This window comes from Babjeviella inositovora (assembly GCF_001661335.1).
Source record: "Babjeviella inositovora NRRL Y-12698 unplaced genomic scaffold BABINscaffold_2, whole genome shotgun sequence".
Taxonomy (NCBI): Eukaryota; Fungi; Ascomycota; class Pichiomycetes; order Serinales; genus Babjeviella; species Babjeviella inositovora.
In genome coordinates, this window is record NW_017566839.1 from 980,386 (window position 1) to 999,071 (window position 18,686).

The following is an 18,686-nucleotide window of genomic DNA, read 5'->3' on the forward strand; positions in this document are numbered from 1 at the left end:
CCGGTGTGAGTGCTTCATCGGATTTCTGATACATGTAAGTGGAAACTTGCTGTACTTTTACGGTAGGGATTAAGTTTTCCAACTAACAGATATTAATGACATAGTGTAGATACCAAAGTATATAATTAGAAGATATGCATATGTATATAGGAATTTAGTCTTAGTCATTGTATTTATATTATGAGTTTAATTTGTCTAGCTAACTTTCCTATATTATCTCTGATTAAGTATACATGACATATTAATATATATGTAATATATTGTTGATGTCCATGGGTAATACTAACAACTATAGAATGGGTCCACACCAGACACATTTAACTATACTGGATAATTAACAATGTATTTGTACGTAAACCATCTATTCAACAGTTATACGTGACGCAAATCGGCGTGGGTGCCTCACTGTGTTCTAGCGTCGGCGTCAACCTGCACTGGGTATCAATTATCTGGAAAATCTCATGCTAATATATGCTTACACCTGTGCTTTCAATTTTTCCTCCATTATAGCGGACTTGTAAAGGCTATACTGTTATAAACAACAACCATTCTGATTTTAAAGCTGGATTTTCAGAAAACAATCGGGCCCAAGGTTCAGGTTGACGACTGCGTTATCTGTAATATTAAATTATCCTGTACATAATTATTGACGTGCAGGCATTCCAAGAGGAATCGCTTGGAAAGTCCCATTGCATAGGCAACAGCTTGGCAAATAACGTACAGGACACCAGAAACCAGCGGTCAAAGTCCGAACCCTGGATAGTCCACAGGTTGCCAGTGGGAATGAAAAAAAAAAAAAAAAACCAAAAAAAAAACCATCAATTAGCTTTGTTAAAGGCAGTGTAATATCCCAAGCAATGTTTACAACGCGTTTACTAAAGGAATTAGAAATTCTAACCTGAACCATTCCGGGAAACAATGTACTCTTAAACTTTGTGCAATCTTTGTGCAGAAACGCAACGCCAAGAGTACAAATTTAATACATTTTCTTTTCACATCTATAGTGCCCACGTGCCCCATCACCTTTTTCAAAGAAGTGAACATGTATTATAAATGTTCTGGTGAGTGCTCAAAATAGAAGGCAACACTGGGTTTGAAGTCTAGCTTGGATTCTAAAGCTCAGACCGTCTTACGGCACCTCACTCGCTTCCGAAAGAGCTTGAATATACCCCGAGTGGTATCTACAAAATGCGGCCTCTTGCTACCGAAAGCCGTGAATGTGGGGGTGTCAGCGGGCTTCCCCACTATGCCGTTTGAGTAAACGTCTTGGTTTGTCCATAACCTCACCTTGTATAACAGCCCTTCCGTTCCTTTTGCCCAACACTTTAGTGTCTCGCGACTACTATTCCTATCCAGCCATTCAATGAAGTCCTTTTCGAATGATTATTAAGGATCGGGGATACCTTGCTCGTAAAACATTCCAAACCACGCCAAGGAATGCCCAGGTATTTTTGTTGGTGGTGCTTACCCGCAGGATAAGCGAATGACGTGCTAAAACGCAGTGGTTGGCAGCCCCGCCAATGATTCATCACGTGCTGCACAGCGGTGCAGAAGTATTCTGCAAGATAGTACTACGGCGCAATGACTCTAGGGAACTGTCGTCCTATATAACCTAGCCACACGGTGATCATCCTGGTAAATGTAATTGGTCTTCGCATCCTTTCCGGAGACATACGCTGCCAACACGGCTCCTCAGCGTAGATTCTGTTGTGTAGATTATCTGTGTAGATTCGGTATGACATATATCCTGATTATTGCAGTGCCAAGACGTACTTCTCCTATCAGAGACTATAGCACTTAATCAAACGCCTATCACCTCTTCTGTACAGGCGATATTGGGTTCTCTGCTTGGCATAGCTACAGCAATCGGAAAAACGTGTGGCAGAGCTACTGAATTAGGACCCTTAGTATACAGGCCCTGCACCCTGGAGTCATCTTACGTCCACGTTTTACACACGCATGCATGGTCTCTGATTAAACCCAGACTACCCCAAGCTAAAACGTACGAAAGTTCTTGGAACCTTATGTTATCGTTCGTAATCCATTAAAATTTAGACGTCAAAGATAAACAGCGGAGCCGGGTATAAATAGGTCACGAGCCCCCCCTCTTGTCCCACATTTTTCAACTACTGGACTAATAACTATTAATCTATACGCTTCCTCCTTGAATCAACATTGAGTAACCTATAGAAGCAATACCTAGAATATATGACCCTGTCAACCGCCTCAATCTCCAGTGAACAGAAAAATGCTCAGCTTCCAATAGCGCGAGAGAAGACAACCGATATCTCGCAGTACAGTGTCAATGACGGCGAGAACCTCGTGCCGTATAGGCTCAGCATCAATGAACTCGAAAGACTTTTTTCAACCGACCGTGCCAATGGGTTAACCTCCAGCAAAGCCAAAGACCTCTTGGTCAAATATGGTGCCAACAACTTGGGCGAGGGTGCCTCGATATCCTTGGTCGGGATTTTCATCCACCAAGCATGTAATGCCATGGTTATGGTGTTGATAATCTCCATGGTGATCTCTCTTGCCATGAAGGATTGGATTTCCGGAGGTGTAATTGCATTTGTGGTATTTGTCAACATCTTTGTTGGTTGCATCCAGGAATACAACGCCGAAAAGACAATGTCCTCTCTCAAGTCTTTGTCTTCTCCGACCGCTAGAGTCATCAGAGACGGCGAAGACCAGACTATCCCGGCCGAAGAAGTCGTACCAGGTGACGTGTGTATTGTTCAAGTTGGTGATACCATCCCCGCAGATCTCCGTTTGTTTGACTGCATGAACTTGGAGACGGACGAAGCCTTGTTGACCGGAGAATCCTTGCCAATCGCTAAGATGCACAAGGAGGTCTATAACGAGGAAATCCCCGTAGGAGACCGTTTGAATATGGCGTACTCCTCTTCCACCGTCTCCAAGGGCCGTGGTACTGGGATTGTCGTGTGCACCGGGTTGCAAACTGAAATCGGCGCGATCGCCCTGTCGTTACAGGAGAAGACGAGCCATGTGCGTAGCGTGGAGGTTGACGAGCACGGCAACAAATCTGGTTACTCCAGAGCTATCTTTGGCACCATCAAGGATGTTGTGGGCGCTTTTCTTGGTACCTCTACCGGAACCCCGCTCCTGCGTAAACTTTCGGTGTTGGCCTGTGGCTTATTCTGTATCGCAGTGGTGTTTGCCATAGTGGTTATGGCCGCTCAGAAGTTCCACGTCACCTCGGAGGTGGGTATCTACGCTATTTGTGTAGCATTATCCATGATTCCATCGTCCTTGGTGGTGGTGTTGACCATTACCATGGCCGTGGGCGCCAAGATCATGGCTTCCCGTAACGTTATCGTCAGGAAGTTGGACTCCTTGGAAGCTTTGGGTGCTGTCAACGATATTTGTTCCGACAAGACTGGTACTTTAACCCAGGGCAAGATGATTGCCAGAAGTGTCTGGATCCCTACCGTGGGTACCTACACCGTTCACGAATCCAACGAGCCTTTCAACCCCACTGTGGGTAGCATCAAGTTTATTGATGCCGCCCCCGCCGAGGTCATGAACAGCGAAAATGATACCATCACTTTTACCGCTGTTCCAACGCCAAACCCTCCACATTTCCAACAATGGTTGGAAACTGCCACCTTGGCCAACATTGCCACGGTATTCACCAGTCTTGACGAAGACGGCCAGGAAACCTGGAAGGCCCACGGTGACCCTACTGAGATTGCCATCCAGGTTTTCACCACCAGAATGGACTTTCCCAGATTAAAGTTAACTGAGGGCGACGATTCCCAGTTTACCCATTTGGCAGAATTCCCGTTTGACTCCTCTATCAAACGTATGACCGCTGTTTACAAAGGTCTTGACGAAACCACCGTCTTCACCAAGGGCGCCGTCGAACGTGTGTTGGAGTGTTGTGACACTTGGTACGGAAATAGCGGCTCCAACGAGACCCCTCAAAAGCTCACCGACGACGACAAGGCTTTTATCGAAGAAAATATGAACGCCTTGTCGTCCGAAGGGCTCCGTGTGTTGGCCTTTTCCAGACGCGCCACTACCCCTGCCGAGGCCTCCATGAACTGGGCCGGGAAGGTTGACAGAGCTGATGTCGAAAAGAACTTGACTTTCCTCGGCTTGGTGGGTATCTACGACCCACCGCGTCGTGAAACTGCAGGTGCCGTTAAGCAGTGCCACAAGGCGGGGATTAACGTCCACATGTTAACCGGCGACCATCCTGGTACCGCCAAGGCTATCGCCCAAGAAGTTGGAATTTTGCCTCGTAACTTGCACAACTACGCCGATGACGTGGTCAAGATCATGGTCATGGCCGCTCCGGATTTTGACAAGCTTTCTGATGCAGAGGTTGACGCCTTGCCGGTGTTGCCATTGGTTATTGCCAGATGTGCTCCTCAGACCAAGGTGAGAATGATCGATGCCTTGCACAGACGCAAGAAGTTCTGCGCCATGACCGGTGACGGTGTCAACGATTCTCCGTCGTTGAAGAAGGCTGATATTGGTATTGCCATGGGTATCACCGGATCCGACGTGGCCAAGGATGCCAGTGACATTGTTCTTTCGGACGATAACTTTGCCTCCATCTTGAATGCCATCGAGGAAGGTCGCCGTATGGCTGCCAATATCCAAAAGTTTGTGTTGCAGTTGTTGGCCGAGAACGTTGCCCAGGCGTTGTACTTAATGATTGGTTTGGTGTTCATGGACGAGGACGGCTACTCTGTGTTTCCATTGTCTCCTGTGGAAGTCTTGTGGATTATTGTCATCACCTCTTGTTTCCCGGCCATGGGTTTGGGTAAGGAGGCCGCGGCCGATAATGTCTTGGAAGTTCCACCTACTTCCAGTATTTTTTCCTGGGAAGTGATTATTGATATGTTTGCCTATGGTACCTGGATGGCTGCCTGCTGCTTGTGTACCTTCATCATTATTGTCTACGGCAAGGGTGATGGTAATTTGGGTATAAGCTGTAACTCCACCTCCGGTGAATTCTGTGACACCGTGTTCAAAGCCAGGTCTGGTTCCTTTGCCACCATGACCTGGTGTGCGTTGGTGTTGGCCTGGGAATGTATTGACATGCGTTTATCCTTGTTCAAAATGCACCCAGAAAGTGAAACCCCGTACACTCAGTTTTTCAAGGATGTCTGGAAGAACCAGTTTTTGTTTTGGTCTGTCATTGGTGGTTTCGTTTCGGTTTTCCCTGTTGTCTACATTCCTGTCATCAACGATAAGGTGTTCTTGCACGCCCCAATCAGCTGGGAATGGGGCTTGGCCATGGCCTTTACCGTCCTCTTCTGGGCTGGTGCCGAGTTCTACAAGTGGATGAAGAGGATCTTTTTCAGAAAGAGGGCTTATTTGGATGCTGTTAATAACCCAGAGAAAGACTTGGAGAGAAAATCGCCGTTTGAAACGTACAAGTCTTTCTCGAGGTCCAACACCATGAACGTTTAGATAGCGGATACCCTTCGGGGAATTTTCCATTTTTGTATACTAGCATATATTATAATTTCATGTCGATTGATAAATTCGGGCATAAGTTCGCCATGTATGGTTTTTATAAATAAATCTAATTTTCTGCAAAGCTCTCACCTCGTACCGGCAATTTGTGGTTTACAGGGTTTCACCTTTAGAGGGAAGGTTAAAGTCGGCAGAGCGAGAAACCTTGATGAGTAGACATTTAAATCATAAACCACTATTTTATCCTCGATATTATGAGAGCTTTTAAATTCCTTTCAAAGGTCATTGAAAAAACTCCCTTGAGAAACTTTCTCAGCTCCTGCTGGGACATTTGGAGAAAAATTGCAATACCCCGCACTCACATCAGAGATTAGTTACCGATAGGTACTGTAACCGCGCTACATAATACATCTCTCGCCACACCTCCCGACTCTCACTTTACACGTTATATATTATAGTTACACTCAGGCCTTGGCTCTGGCCTCGATCTCTTGGACGGTCTTGCTAAAGTCCTTGGTGCTCTGGAACTCGACTTTGCCGTCTCGGACGGTGGCGTAGCTCAAGAAGTCCTGGGTCACAGGCTGCGGCTTGGACGCCTGCTGTGTGAGCTTGAGGCTCTGACTGGCCATCACCTGTTCGGTGACGGAGACCTTATTGTGGAAGCTGCGGCTGGAAAAAGACCCGTCCTTATGCTGAGAGGTCTGGAACAAGATGGTTCTCGGGCCGACAATCTTCACGTAGTCGCTGCTACCGGAAATGAAATTAGCGGTCTCGGTGCGGGAAAATGATACAAACTGCTTGAGGCCCGCGAGGCCGCGCTTGACGACACCGGAAACCTTGGAAACCGCCGATGGAGGCATTGCCTCGTCAGCAGAAACCATAATCGTCGCCTCTTCCGCAGCCAATGCCTGCTTCTTTTCAATCTCTGCAAGCTTCTCACTGGTGTAGTTGGACAAGCTCTGTTGGATGACGCAATTCGCCAAATCATTGTGGCCGCTGATACTGACGGCGAGCAAGCTCTTTTTGGCAACCATGATCTCCTCACTGGCGCGCAACTGGATACGATAAATCTGCCCATTGCCCACAAGTCCCACGTAGCCTCGGCCGGATAACAAGGTGTACCCCGCCTTGAACCAACTGAACAAGCCGGTCGCGGTTGGCTCCCTGGTGGAGAGCTTCTGGAGCAATGTGGTAGAGGCGGCTTTGGGGACCACGTTGTTGGAAATCAGCAAGCTTTCACCGCTGTAGAGCTGGACCGCATCGTTAGGAAACACCGCCCAGTCGATGCGCCCGTCCAACGTCAACGTGGCAAAAGTCTTGTTGCCGTTGCTCTTGTGGAAAGGGTTGAGCATAGACTTGTTGTTGGCGGAGACGATGAGCGAAAACGGCTCCGACGAAGAGAGCTTTTCGTACGTGAAGGAAAATCCACCCAAAATCGTTCTTTTGACTGGCGAAATGATCTCCAACTGCTTCGTGATGCCTGCAAGCGAAAGCGGGGTAGTAGTGTTGGTGCCCCGCTGGTTATGCAATCCGTACACCAGGAGCAAACTGCCTTTCTTGATGAATACCGGCGCCTTTGGCGGCAAATTGAGCGACAAGAGCACCGGTGGCGCACCCAACGTCTGGAACTGCGGCTCTTCGCCGTCAGCCAGAGATGGTTGGATCTCCTGGACGTTCTGTACAGCGTCCGCAAGATCCACGGTGCTGGGAATCGTCACCGACGGCAGCTGGGAGATAGAGATGTAGCGCACGCCGCGAAGCACAGGAATTGGTCTCATTTTGTGTGTGGGGCGAGGTGATTGAGGTTTCGTGACGAAGGGCACGAGTTTTATGAGCAAATCGCAGTAGTCCGATATGCCGGTAAGTGCACGACACAACACCGGAGAAGTTGCCATTGGTGAATAAATAGTAAGAAATCCAGAGATGAATATTGGTTAAATATATTTGTTTATTAGATTAAGAGACGTGAGAGTAAATAGTAAACGCTAGGTAGTATAGAGTGGTAGAGCAAGGTGAGGTTTTTATCGGAGATGTCAGGTCTGAGAATATCACTAGGTACGAATCAGGTCTTACGGCGGATGAAACAGCACCTCGTGAATAATTTATTATGCTTAAATAAAGGATGTTATGAGCTCCACATGGATAGTAAACTATATGAATTCATTGTTCAATAATTTATGCCCCTGAGATGCGTGACGAATTGTCACTTACCAGAAATTATGGATTTTAACGAACTTAGGCTATTTATATTACGTACCTGCAAACCACCTCATTTACTTAAGCTGACCACCGAATCTCCACTGATAAATCTACCTGTACTAGATTGCATGTGGTGTCAAAGTTACTAAACTTCCCCCTCCAAACCCTCTGTATTCTCTGGTATGTCGACATAGATATTTTTCAAACTTCTCACACTCTTGTACTTTAATTCCTTAGGGAGTCAATCAACATGGCCTTGACATGCTCACCAGCCCTCAACACACTCCCTGCCGTCTTAGATGACGGCAAACACAACAACCCATTAGCACCCTTCATGCTTCCAATACGACTGCTTCTCTGAAACCCGGTGCTCTCAGCCACAAGTTTGTGCAACTTAGTCACCTCGTCGTACTTCTGAAACACATACACTCGATGGTACTCTGGTCTGGGGTCCAACCGGATGTCCTGGGTAAGCTCCACGTCCACGGTAGCCACCCCAGACTGCTCATACCCCGCATTCTTCATCATCGACGGCAACACAAACAAGTTAAAGGTGACACTGGCAGAGGCAGGATTTCCCGGGAGACCAAAGATAATCTTGGTGAAACCCCCGATCTCCACCGTCGCAAAGGTGGTTGGCTTTCCTGGCTTCATGGCCACGCGGCCGAAATGGATCACACCCCCTAGCTTGCGCTCAATCACAGGCTTGAGCAAGTCGAGCTCGCCCATCGAAACCCCTCCAGTGGTGATGAGAATATCACATTGGGCAAAGGCCTCTCGAATCACCTCTTCTAGCGATTCCGCTCTGTCTACTGCAATCCCAAGATCCACCGCCGCAAAGTGGCTGTTTTTAACAGCTGACAAGAGGGTCGGTCTGTTACTATCAAAAATCTGTCCGTACTTCACCTCCCCCGTGAAGGTCTTCAAGTCTAGAAGCTCGTTTCCAGTGGACAAGACCCCTACGGTGGGCTTGGCAAACACTGCGACATGGGTCACTCCCACGCTCGCAAGCACACCCACCTCACTGCCGTTACTAGCGAACGGGGTACCCTTGGCTAGGATCTTTGTACCCTTCTGGATGTCGCTTCCAACGGCTCTGACGTTATCCAACGGCTTGACCCCGATCGCTAGGATCTTGACCTCCTTTTCTTCGGTTCCATCGGTAGTAATGAGCTCTGTTTCTTCAACCATCACCACGGCATCCGCTCCCAAGGGGACGGGAGCGCCGGTGGTGATGCGAGCAATTTCTCCCGGTCGTAACGTTGTCTTTTCCGAGGCATTGGCGTGCGACACCGCCACTACGGGGTAAGTGCCCGTTCCGTCGGCGCTGACCACCGCGTAACCGTCCACAATGGAGGCCGGGAAACTGGGGACATCAACAGACGCAAAGACGTCTTCAGCTAGGATATATCCTGCTAAATCGTCGGTGATTCGCTTAGTGATTTTGGTTGGCGCTGGAGTAAACTTTGCGATCAACGCCAACGCCTCTGGCACTGGAAGCATCGGAAACGGCAGTGCTCTGGCCCTGAGTGTCACGGGACTGGAAAGGTCGTTGGACACAAGTTTGTGCTTTGAGATTCCGCAAGAAGGCTTAGTGTGCCCGTGGGGGCAATGGTGCAGGGAACTGCTATGCAAAGTTGCCAGAGCATCGCTAGGTACAGGGTGCACCACTGGGGACGAATCGCTGTCGGGCAATGCATCGTTGATGGTACGGTTGAACTTCTGGTGTAAGGCTCTGGAGTCTGTCAGCCCGATTTGCGCCAATGCATGGCCCAAGACCCCCAACACTGCTTGCAAATTCTCCACGGCCGCCTTGGGGGACCCCGGCAAGGTGATGACCACCGACTGGTTACGCACCCCAGCGACGGGACGCGACATAATGGCATACGGGGTGATCTTTAACGATTCAGAGAGTAATTGGTGGACAATACCCGGCGCTTCACGATGCAACAAGGGTCTGATCGCTTCGGGGGTGATATCACGGTCGGTGAACCCCGTCCCGCCACACGTCAAGATCAAGTCCAAGCCCGGTTTGGCACTCCATCCGATAATTTTGGACTGGATCGCATCAAAATCGTCCGGAATAATTGCCTTGCTGGTGACTGTATAGTTGTGTTTGGCACCGGCAAAGGCTGTTTCTACAGCGGCAGTGGTGGCGTCGAGCAGTGGGTCTTGGAAGCAGGCATCCGAGAGAATTAAAACACCAACCAGAAACATGAGAAGTGGAAGAAAGGCTTTAATTAGGGTTTGATTAGATTGGAATGGCAAGTGGGTATAATGTTAATGAAGCAAGCTGTATAACTAAGCGTCGAGCTTTTTGAAGTTACAAATCTCGCGGGGAAAACCATGCCTGATAAGAGCCGCAGCATCCCCGCGGAAAGGGAGAATCGCCAGACAGTGTGACCTGTTGCATTAAAAAAGGAAAATACAAGGAGAACATCTTGAGGGGGATTAAAATAAGAGTATTGGTTTAGTGTGATGGCTACTTGAGGGTTGAATATTAGAGTGGCTTTGAAGTTAAAGGTAAAAGATGCGTAGCTACAGAATATGCGATGCCATAGAGGTTACCCTCGACCTTGACATACGCTAACCAGAACTTTACCTATTCCTTATTGATCCGAAATCTAATCTGTAGGTGGATTGACTATATGCGATATACCAACCGTATTTCTCCAACCTAGGACAACCTCCGGTGCACTCTAAATGCTTACCAAGATGTCCGACAAAACCAGAAATCTCAAACCACTGAGTCTCTCTGATATATCCAACCTATTCTTGTTTATCTTCCTCCTCACTCTCCACACTGATCACGGATGCCTCCTCGCTATCATCACTGTTGAAATTTGCTATCGACTCCTCCAACGTCTCGCAGTCCTGCTGCAAAAACTCTTGCAACGCAGCCGGGATCTCTGTGGCCTCTTCCAGTTCCCACACATCACTCTTGACGTAGAACAATGTTGTGACATCGTCACGTGGATCGCGCGCACTATCCGCAACGGTCGCAAAGTCCACCGTTTGAATGGAAAAATCAGAAGCGCCACTGTGGCGGCTGAACTCTACCGCCACCCAGAGATGGTCGTACGGCGGTTCCTTGCGCTTGGTGAGGTAGTAGAAGCGATCCCAGGAAGCAATCACGCCGGTGAGGAGATAAGGCTGGGGGCAATTATTGCCCATGACATCCTGGAGAATCTCGCCGTAACTGAAACGGTCGTAGCGGTTCAGGCTCGCTGAGGAATCCCTCAACTCGGCAATCCGCAGCTGAGTCGTTGCTTTGAGCTCGCGGAGCTCGTCTATCGCCTTATGCTCATGCTCAGTCTCGAGAAACTTAACAGCAGAGTCAAGGAACGACGCCAGGGAGATTCCCTGATGCTGTTCTAGCCGGGAAATCTGATCCGCAACCTTTTTTCGAGCTTCCAAACTTGTCGCCCGCGCCTCTTCACACTCTAAGATGAACGCCTGGTACTCCTGGGTAAACACCTGAGGGTAGAACCGCTCTTCAAGATGAATCCCCAGGGCCGTGTTCGCGTAATGTTCGCCCTTGATCAACGGAATCGTTAAAACATCGCCGAGTCGGGTAACGTAGACCGTTTCAATCCGCTCTGGTTCGTATCCCCAGATCAATGCAAAAAACGACTCGTAAAGATTCTGCTTGATGTCATCATCGTCAAGCTTGAACTGCCTCGTAGTGGCCGTTTCTGAGTCATCGTAGACTTCGCAACGGAAGAGCCGAGCAAGCTCCTCCCCCGCTGCTGTGTCCATGTTCCCCACCTCTCGCTCTAGCTCAACCAATACCGCGTCAATGAATTCGTCCAGGGTCTGCACATCCTGTAACAGCATCAGTAGCTGCCGCAGAAAGGCTCTGGTGGCACCTTTAGTGGAGGCAAACCAGCGCGAGCCCTCGAGAAATGCCACACACCGCTGGATCTCCATCGTGAAACGGTTTTCGGTGTCTGGTACCCTCACAGCTGCTCCTTTGAACCAGTCCGGTGTAAAGCCGTACGTTTCAAAGTCCACCGAGAAGAGGGCGGCGCGGAACGCGGGCACCTGCTGGAGGATTGTCAATAGCGGGGCCAAGTACCCTTCCAAGTAGCGGCTGGATGGAAGGAGCACCAGCGGAAGAAACGTCTCCTTCTGGTACTTTCTCACGTCATTCAACACGTCATACGCTTCGTCCTCATAGATACTCCACTCACTACGCGGCTCTGTGTACTGTGAAAGGTGGCTGGAGATTGCCGGGTCTATCTGGAACTCCGTCTGGCGCGGCGGAAGCGGCGGGGCATCCGTGTGGGTCACCGTTCCGGTGTCTGTGTCGACATTTTCGTCATGGTAGAGACTCACGGCACTATTGCCAGCGCCTAGAGGTACAATGGCCCGTTCGCTGGAAGCAGGTTCCCCGAAAAGGATCCCAATGGCCGTCTCAAGGTTGTCGTTGGAGGACTGGTCGGTTAGTAGTGCAATTGAGAGAACGCGGCGTACGTACATTGAGGGCACCGAGGGCATCGTCCCGCGAGAAACCCATTTCCATAAGCTGGGCAATTTTTGAGTCAGAAGCCATAATGAGGATTAGCTTCGGTGTTTAGGGATCAATAGTATGGAGGGGGAATACGTTGATCTAGTTGGGCTGTTATCAAGGGGAAAGATGGCTGGGGCACGACCATGGCACCCTCGATGGGTTTCGGCATGTAAACCACATCTATAATTCATGGCACAGTACATGTGGCTAAACGGATAAACCGTAGTGAATTGAAAATTTTACCGCTCTTGCTTTCATGGAAATCGGCGTTATATCGATACCGCTTTAGTTTAGAGTGAGACAGAGCTTCAACAGTGTATAATCTACAGATGAAACATCCATGATTCTGTGCTAAGATGAATTTTGAATTGAAACCATAGTGCACTCTCATAGATGTGAGGGATTTGGCAAGCATTAACCTTGATCATTTATTCCAAATATGTGGATTGTTTCAGGTGATAAAGCGAGTCTCGAGCGCTCTAAGTGGTGCATGGCCCCTGACAAGTTTCAGCACTGCATTCTATTGCGGTAAATCACTGCATTCGTGTGGTTCGACGTGAATTATAAAAATACAAAAGAGAATCGAAATTCAATGAGAAAGTAGAAGTAGTCCAGCCCTGAGATAATCGTAAAAAGTATAGGTGATGCTTAAAAAACGTCCGGTAAACGCTCGATGGCGTAGGCCCTGGAGCCCACCGTCATGATCGGCACACCTGGAATCTTTCTGACTCTTCTCTTGAGGTCCGCATCGTTGGTAGCGACGATGTAACACTTGTGCTGGATTACTCTGTGAACAAGACAGTCATCTGCATAGGTGCCCTTATGGGAACAGGTCAACCTTTCGATTCTCGGATCACGCGCCAATCTCAAGGCGATTCTGTACTTTGGCCCCAACTTTTCCAATTCCGCCATGACACAGTCGGTGACAATAGGGATGCACTTGGCGTAGAGGGTGTCCATCATACCTCTAACGAGGTCGATCTTCTTCTGGATCGAGAAGTTGATGAAATTGGTATCGATAAGGACCTGGTATGGCGGCTTGATTGCCTCATTAAACTGGAAAAACAACGCAGACGACACCTGTGGCACGTCTCTGACGAGTTCTGGGTCGCTTTTGGCTGGACCCTCTTTCTCTTGGTTCTGCTTTAATCTGGGATCCTTCTTGGTGTTCAAGGTACGCTTTACAAGGCCAAACTTTCTTGTCTTCTTGGCTTTACCCATGGTGTGTAGCGGAAGAAGAGGTTTCTGGGGTAGATCTTTGAGGTGAAAGATTTTTATTTAGTGAAGGAAAAAAAATATATATTGGTGCGCCGCACGATACGAAGGAAAAAGAAAAAAGAAATCGACACAGACAAGATTCGAACTTGCGCAGGTAAAACCCAACGCCTAAACTGTTACATAATAGCAGGGCGTCGCCTTAACCACTCGGCCACAGTGCCCGAATTTCATGACATTTTAAAGAAAGCTATCTGGAATATGCCATCGAAGATGTGCATTTATTCAAATATTGTCTCTTTGTAGCATAAATGCTATGAAATTACGGGCCATACCTTTTTCCCCTAGCCCTTTTATTTATCAATCGAAAACCACAATGAAAACTTGGACAAACTATATCAACATGCATCAAAGTTCCCTAACCATCTCGACGCGACATAAAACGATTCACCAGACTACAGACTGCCTCAATTATAATCAGTGTATTCATACTGCTACGCCGTATCAAACAAATTGGCCCCTCCCATTACATTCTATCAACCGGGGTAAGACCCAACAAGGTCATACCGTTGTAGAGCACCTGTCTAGCAGCAGCGTAAAGCGCCAATCTCGCGACGGCCAAGTCCTCCTCCTGACCCGCAACCCAGAGAATGTCGTAACAAGACGAGACCTGGTGGGTCAACTTGAACAAGTAGGTAACAACAGTCGAAGGCTCGTGGGTCTTTAACGCGTTGCGCAAGACGTCTGGGTATTGCGACAAGATACGCACCAACATCTCGGCGCACGGCTCGGTCAATAAGTCGAGGTTGGCCCCAACCAACTTCTCGGCCGGGATCTCGGACTTTCTCTCGACGGAACGCAATCTGGAGTGTGCGTACTGCAAGTACGGACCGGTGTCACCCTCGAAAGAGGTCATTCTCTCCCACTTGAATTCATAGTTATTGACTCTCTTGGCCTGCATATCCTGGATCATGACAGCGGAGACACCGACAAGATCGGCAACCTTCTCCGGATCGGGAATCTGCGCATACTTGGCCTCATTCGTCTTCATAACCTCGTGCATAGCTTCCTTGGTCTCCTCCAAGATGTTGTCCAAGAAGACAACGGTCCCCTTACGGGTCGACATCCCCAAGACCATCCCGAAGTTGACGTGCTCCAACTTGCTGGCCCAGTCAAAGCCCATCTGCTTGAGGATCTCGAAGAACTGTGCGGTGTGCAAATCCTGCTGCGACGCGATGACGTAAATCATTTTGTCAAACTTGTACTTCTCGTAACGTTCAATGGCGCCACCAACATCACGGGTGAGGTACAACGACGTCCCGTCGGACTTTTGCACAAGACACTTGCCCAACTTCTTGTTGAACTTGGTGAGATCGATCAACTTAGCGCCCTTGTCTTCAACGAGCAAACCCTTCTCCTCAAACAAGTCAGTGGCTTCCTTCATCTTCTCGGCCGAAACCTGTGACTCACCGGCGTACACGTCGTAGTGAATGTTAAGACGCGCGTAAGTGTCGATGTATCTTTCAATGGACAAGTCTCTGAAGCGCTTCCAGATCTTGAGAGCGGCCTCGTCACCGTCCTCCATTCTCTTGAAGTAGGCTCTGGCCTTCTCGTTGGTGGATTCTTCTGGCGCAACGGAATCGCCCTCCGCAGTGATATCCTGGTTGATCTTAACATAGACCTCGAATAAGTGGTTGATGGGGTCAGTGCTGAGCGTTTCCTCGCTACCGTAGCGCTCGAACCCGACGGCGAGCAAACCAAACTGCTTCCCCCAGTCGCCCAAGTAGTTCATTCTGGTGACATTCCAGCCGCACTTTTCGTACAAGTTAGACAAGAACCCACCGATGATGGTGGATCTGAGGTGGCCTGCGTGGAACGGCTTGGCAATGTTTGGCGAGGAAAACTCGATAATCACCTTCTTGTTGGCCCCCAACGGCGCGGACCCGTACGCCGCGGTTCTGGTCAACACATCATTGACAACCACATTGTAGAGGAATTTTGGCGCAGAGAAGAACTGGATAAACGGTCCCTGCGCTCTAACCTCAGAGAGGAACTCGGATTTGGGGAACTCAGCCGCCCACTTCTCCGCCAACTCCGCCGGCTTGGCGCCCTTCACGCGAAGGCGGGGGATGGCGATGATCAAGTCACCCTTGTCCATGGTGCTAGGCCAGTCCAATGCTGGATAGATGAGCGAAGCGTCAACCCCAGAGACCTTGGCGAGCTCTTCGGTAACAAAGTTTCTCAACAAATCAATAGTGTTGTGGTCTGGAAGCGAGCCCTCGAAGGAGGCCGGCAGGGTAAGACCGAGCGCGGAAACTCTGGAAGTGATGGATTCAACAGACATGGTGTGGTGTAATCTTGGGAAGTTGGGGAGGATGGGTCTTCGAAGAAGCGTGGCGAGTCTGATAAAGCGCATTGCAGAACAAGGATGACAGCAAAAGTGACGGCTGAAAAAGTCTGACTCAGAGATAAAAATTTTCGCACGTGACTCTGACCGAGAGCAAGTGCGTAGCATGGGCTTAAATGATGGGTTGCGGAATGTCATAAATTCCCGTGGACAGTCTCGGAAAAAGCGGAGCGAATAAAAGACATAACCCCTTTTTTTTGAAATCTATCGGATTGGTTTTATAACTGAAAATTATGACAGTATAATACTGTCGTGTTAAGCGTAAAAGCCCTGGTTACATGTAGAACCGGCTATTGAGAGGTAGGGTTGGCACAGCTCCCGGTTGGCCAGACATGTACTTCCGACAAAGTGCCCGGAGAGGATAAAAGAAAATAGTCGTAGGTATGGAAGTTGCAAAAATATGACTTTTATAGCATATTTTCTTTAGTTCGTCAAGCTGTGGTAATTTGTGAGCATACATTGAGTGGGAAACAGCGGCGGGCCACCCTCATTATTCCCTAGGAATTTTTTATATTATTAGGACGATTTTGTCTACCTTTAATCAGGGGTGAATTACTTTAAAACTTTTAAGAGCTGGTGTTTTAGCAATGATCTTGTATCTCTTGTACTACTCGGAGATTTGCCGTACAACATAAAAGCAAGGGACTGGATTCCCATGAAACCGGCTGTAATCCTCATCTGTGATGGGTTTGTAAATCCAGGACCATGGAAATTCTACTTTGTTTTATACTGTACTTTAGCCCATAAATTAGTGCTCTTCTCCTATATTAAACCATGTTTGACAAAAAATTCTAGTTTCAAAACTCTCCCGGCAAGCTTTGGGAGCGAGAACCCAAATTTGTACCAGTTATGTCGCTTTGTGCTTGCATATGCGCTTAGAGCATACTACGTACAAACCAATGCTTTAGGCAGATACTCCGATACTTGAACAAATATCTTGAATCATAACAAATAAGAATGTCTATTATCTAACACGATTCGTTGCTACAAAGTTACGCCTGTACGATTGGATCACAACCGCACGTTTCGGAGATTAACAATCAGATAGTTCTCCACCAAACTGTCTCCCAAACTTTTATACTCCGACACCTATTACACCGCTCCGGCTTTTGAAGTGAGGCAGAGGTTTGATACTCAGATAAGTGCCGCAATAGATACCCACTTCCTGGTTGAGACCGATTTAAAGATGGATTCGAGGAGTTTGAGCCTTCCCTCTTTCCAAACCCTAACCCGGGAACTTCCAAATATATCTCCAGAATTTGGCATTGACCCTCTTGATACAGGTACCAGGGATAATATATCTCTCGGTCTTTTGCTAGCTACACCTCACCAGAATAAAGTCACCAGAATCCAAGAGGCAAACCCCCAGATCGCTCGCCCCTTCCCCCGAGACCTTGAACTATTTAATGGTACAAAGAGGTTCCAAATGCATCGGGCAAAGGAGGGAAATGCATACCCAAGACTACGATCGTGCATGTTTAAACCCCTAATCCCACGAGATTCATCTGGTAGAGAACAGACTCCACCATCAAGTACTAGTGGGAGATCATACACCCTTCTCTTAAGTGAGTACAAACAGCTTGTGAATCTTTATACGAGGCTTGCCAGAGATTCACGAAAAGCTTTGGAGAATACCACCGCGACTATACTAGACCTTCAGAGCACTTCTAGGTCTAGTAAAGAGGCTTTGCAAGCTCAACTGAAAGTTAATGATAAAGTCATATTGGCCCTAGTTAATCTCAGAGATACGCTACAAACGTTTCCTAAGCAGAAAGACTTAGAACTACAGGAGGTAGACCAGGCATTGGGTATGATTATAAACTCCCTCTCATACGGGAACGACCCCTCATCTATAAACCCTGAGCCCAAGGAATTAATGTACCGTACCACCATAAACCATGCAGACATGAGAGATGACCAAAAAGACAAGGGAAAGGCAGCTGATTCGATATCTGAAGAAATTCCAGCTCTTAGACTCAGCTTTGAGAACCAAGCTCAATATTCTTTGTTTGAAGATACTACAACCAAAGCCCTGGAGTTTCACACCGAGGACGGAGGGAAACTTGATGTTGATACTGATTGTGAAAGCTTGGTATTCGACGACAATGGAATCATCAGAGAATATTCTTATTTTGTGCTTCCGTGGTCAAGCACCTATACATAAACTTGTCTTTAGTAAATTCTATCAATATATATATTAAAAGTTTACTGTAGAGTGGGAAATTTTGTCGACTAGAATCCCGACGGTATTTCTGTCATGGCCAAGTTGGTAAGGCACCTCGCTGCTAATTAAATCACCTGTTCAGATCTGGCTGAAGCCAATTTTTTGCCTAACCCGTTTTTAGAATTAATTTTCTGCTCCGATGTAAAAGCGTTGTTTAGAAGCTAGATACCGAATCGGCCGAGCAAAGGGTTTAAGCAAATCGCATATGCATAATGTCTTACCACACCCGCAGCATGCAGCTCGACCTTCCTCATAGATAATGCCTCACACAGAACCAGGCCCATCCCCATGCATTCATCTGCTTCAAATGTCTCAGTTTGTGCAGCGTTATTATGCTATCGCTGTCATCCGTATAGTAATGGTGGGGCTTACGGAACCAGCTTTAGGCGTACCAATAAATGAACATGCCACGTAACCCCAGGTGTATGTAATGACGCACCAAACTGAGCGGTCTCACCTTTCACGGGGTAAATCCCCGAGCACGGAAATAGCCCTCGACCAAGCTTGAAAAATAGCAGATAAATGGTCCCGGGATCCAAGATTTAGGCGATAAGGCTGGATCCCAGACCCTCTGTGCGCATGGCCTTCCAGTAGTTTCCGGATCGTTTACTATGAACCACTTTGCATATGCAAGCAATAATCTTAATATAACAGCCCTCGGGTATTCAACTGGC

General features: G+C 48.1%; 8 protein-coding genes and 1 non-coding gene across 9 annotated transcripts; 3 read left to right on the plus strand and 6 right to left on the minus strand.

The window, feature by feature from the left end:
* Positions 1 to 2,208: 2,208 nt before the first annotated feature.
* On the plus strand, positions 2,209 to 5,448 carry BABINDRAFT_170455 (uncharacterized protein; the record flags this gene model as incomplete). The annotated part of the gene is made up of 2 exons (XM_019130745.1): positions 2,209 to 2,265; positions 2,317 to 5,448. 2 exons carry the CDS (start codon positions 2,209 to 2,211, stop codon positions 5,446 to 5,448), a joined length of 3,189 nt encoding a protein of 1,062 aa, XP_018987146.1.
* A 470-nt stretch (positions 5,449 to 5,918) lies between these two features.
* Positions 5,919 to 7,232, minus strand: BABINDRAFT_32074 (uncharacterized protein; the record flags this gene model as incomplete). The annotated part of the gene is made up of 1 exon (XM_019131571.1): positions 5,919 to 7,232. The coding sequence occupies one exon, from the start codon at positions 7,230 to 7,232 to the stop codon at positions 5,919 to 5,921; it is 1,314 nt and encodes a 437-aa protein (XP_018987147.1).
* A 367-nt stretch (positions 7,233 to 7,599) lies between these two features.
* BABINDRAFT_112089 (uncharacterized protein) lies at positions 7,600 to 7,840 on the plus strand. The gene has a single exon (XM_019126851.1). It carries the CDS (start codon positions 7,632 to 7,634, stop codon positions 7,800 to 7,802), a length of 171 nt encoding a protein of 56 aa, XP_018987148.1. The 5' UTR covers positions 7,600 to 7,631; the 3' UTR covers positions 7,803 to 7,840.
* Positions 7,638 to 10,018, minus strand: BABINDRAFT_160057 (bifunctional molybdopterin adenylyltransferase MobB/molybdopterin molybdotransferase MoeA family protein). Its single transcript, XM_019128029.1, has one exon. It carries the CDS (start codon positions 9,868 to 9,870, stop codon positions 7,879 to 7,881), a length of 1,992 nt encoding a protein of 663 aa, XP_018987149.1. The 5' UTR covers positions 9,871 to 10,018; the 3' UTR covers positions 7,638 to 7,878.
* A 404-nt stretch (positions 10,019 to 10,422) lies between these two features.
* On the minus strand, positions 10,423 to 12,208 carry BABINDRAFT_165341 (uncharacterized protein; the record flags this gene model as incomplete). Its single annotated transcript, XM_019130325.1, has 2 exons — positions 10,423 to 12,090; positions 12,134 to 12,208. 2 exons carry the CDS (start codon positions 12,206 to 12,208, stop codon positions 10,423 to 10,425), a joined length of 1,743 nt encoding a protein of 580 aa, XP_018987150.1.
* A 291-nt stretch (positions 12,209 to 12,499) lies between these two features.
* On the minus strand, positions 12,500 to 13,435 carry BABINDRAFT_160058 (rRNA-processing protein). Its single transcript, XM_019128030.1, has one exon. It carries the CDS (start codon positions 13,385 to 13,387, stop codon positions 12,815 to 12,817), a length of 573 nt encoding a protein of 190 aa, XP_018987151.1. The 5' UTR covers positions 13,388 to 13,435; the 3' UTR covers positions 12,500 to 12,814.
* Positions 13,436 to 13,509: 74 nt separating this feature from the next.
* Positions 13,510 to 13,605, minus strand: BABINDRAFT_t94. The gene has a single exon. It is a non-coding gene; the product is annotated as a tRNA-Ser (tRNA).
* A 302-nt stretch (positions 13,606 to 13,907) lies between these two features.
* On the minus strand, positions 13,908 to 15,784 carry BABINDRAFT_58530 (arginine--tRNA ligase; the record flags this gene model as incomplete). The annotated part of the gene is made up of 1 exon (XM_019132310.1): positions 13,908 to 15,784. The coding sequence occupies exon 1, from the start codon at positions 15,723 to 15,725 to the stop codon at positions 13,908 to 13,910; it is 1,818 nt and encodes a 605-aa protein (XP_018987152.1). The 5' UTR covers positions 15,726 to 15,784.
* Positions 15,785 to 16,775: 991 nt separating this feature from the next.
* On the plus strand, positions 16,776 to 17,952 carry BABINDRAFT_174432 (uncharacterized protein; the record flags this gene model as incomplete). The annotated part of the gene is made up of 1 exon (XM_019130961.1): positions 16,776 to 17,952. The coding sequence occupies exon 1, from the start codon at positions 16,975 to 16,977 to the stop codon at positions 17,950 to 17,952; it is 978 nt and encodes a 325-aa protein (XP_018987153.1). The 5' UTR covers positions 16,776 to 16,974.
* Between the last annotated feature and the right edge of the window lie 734 nt (positions 17,953 to 18,686).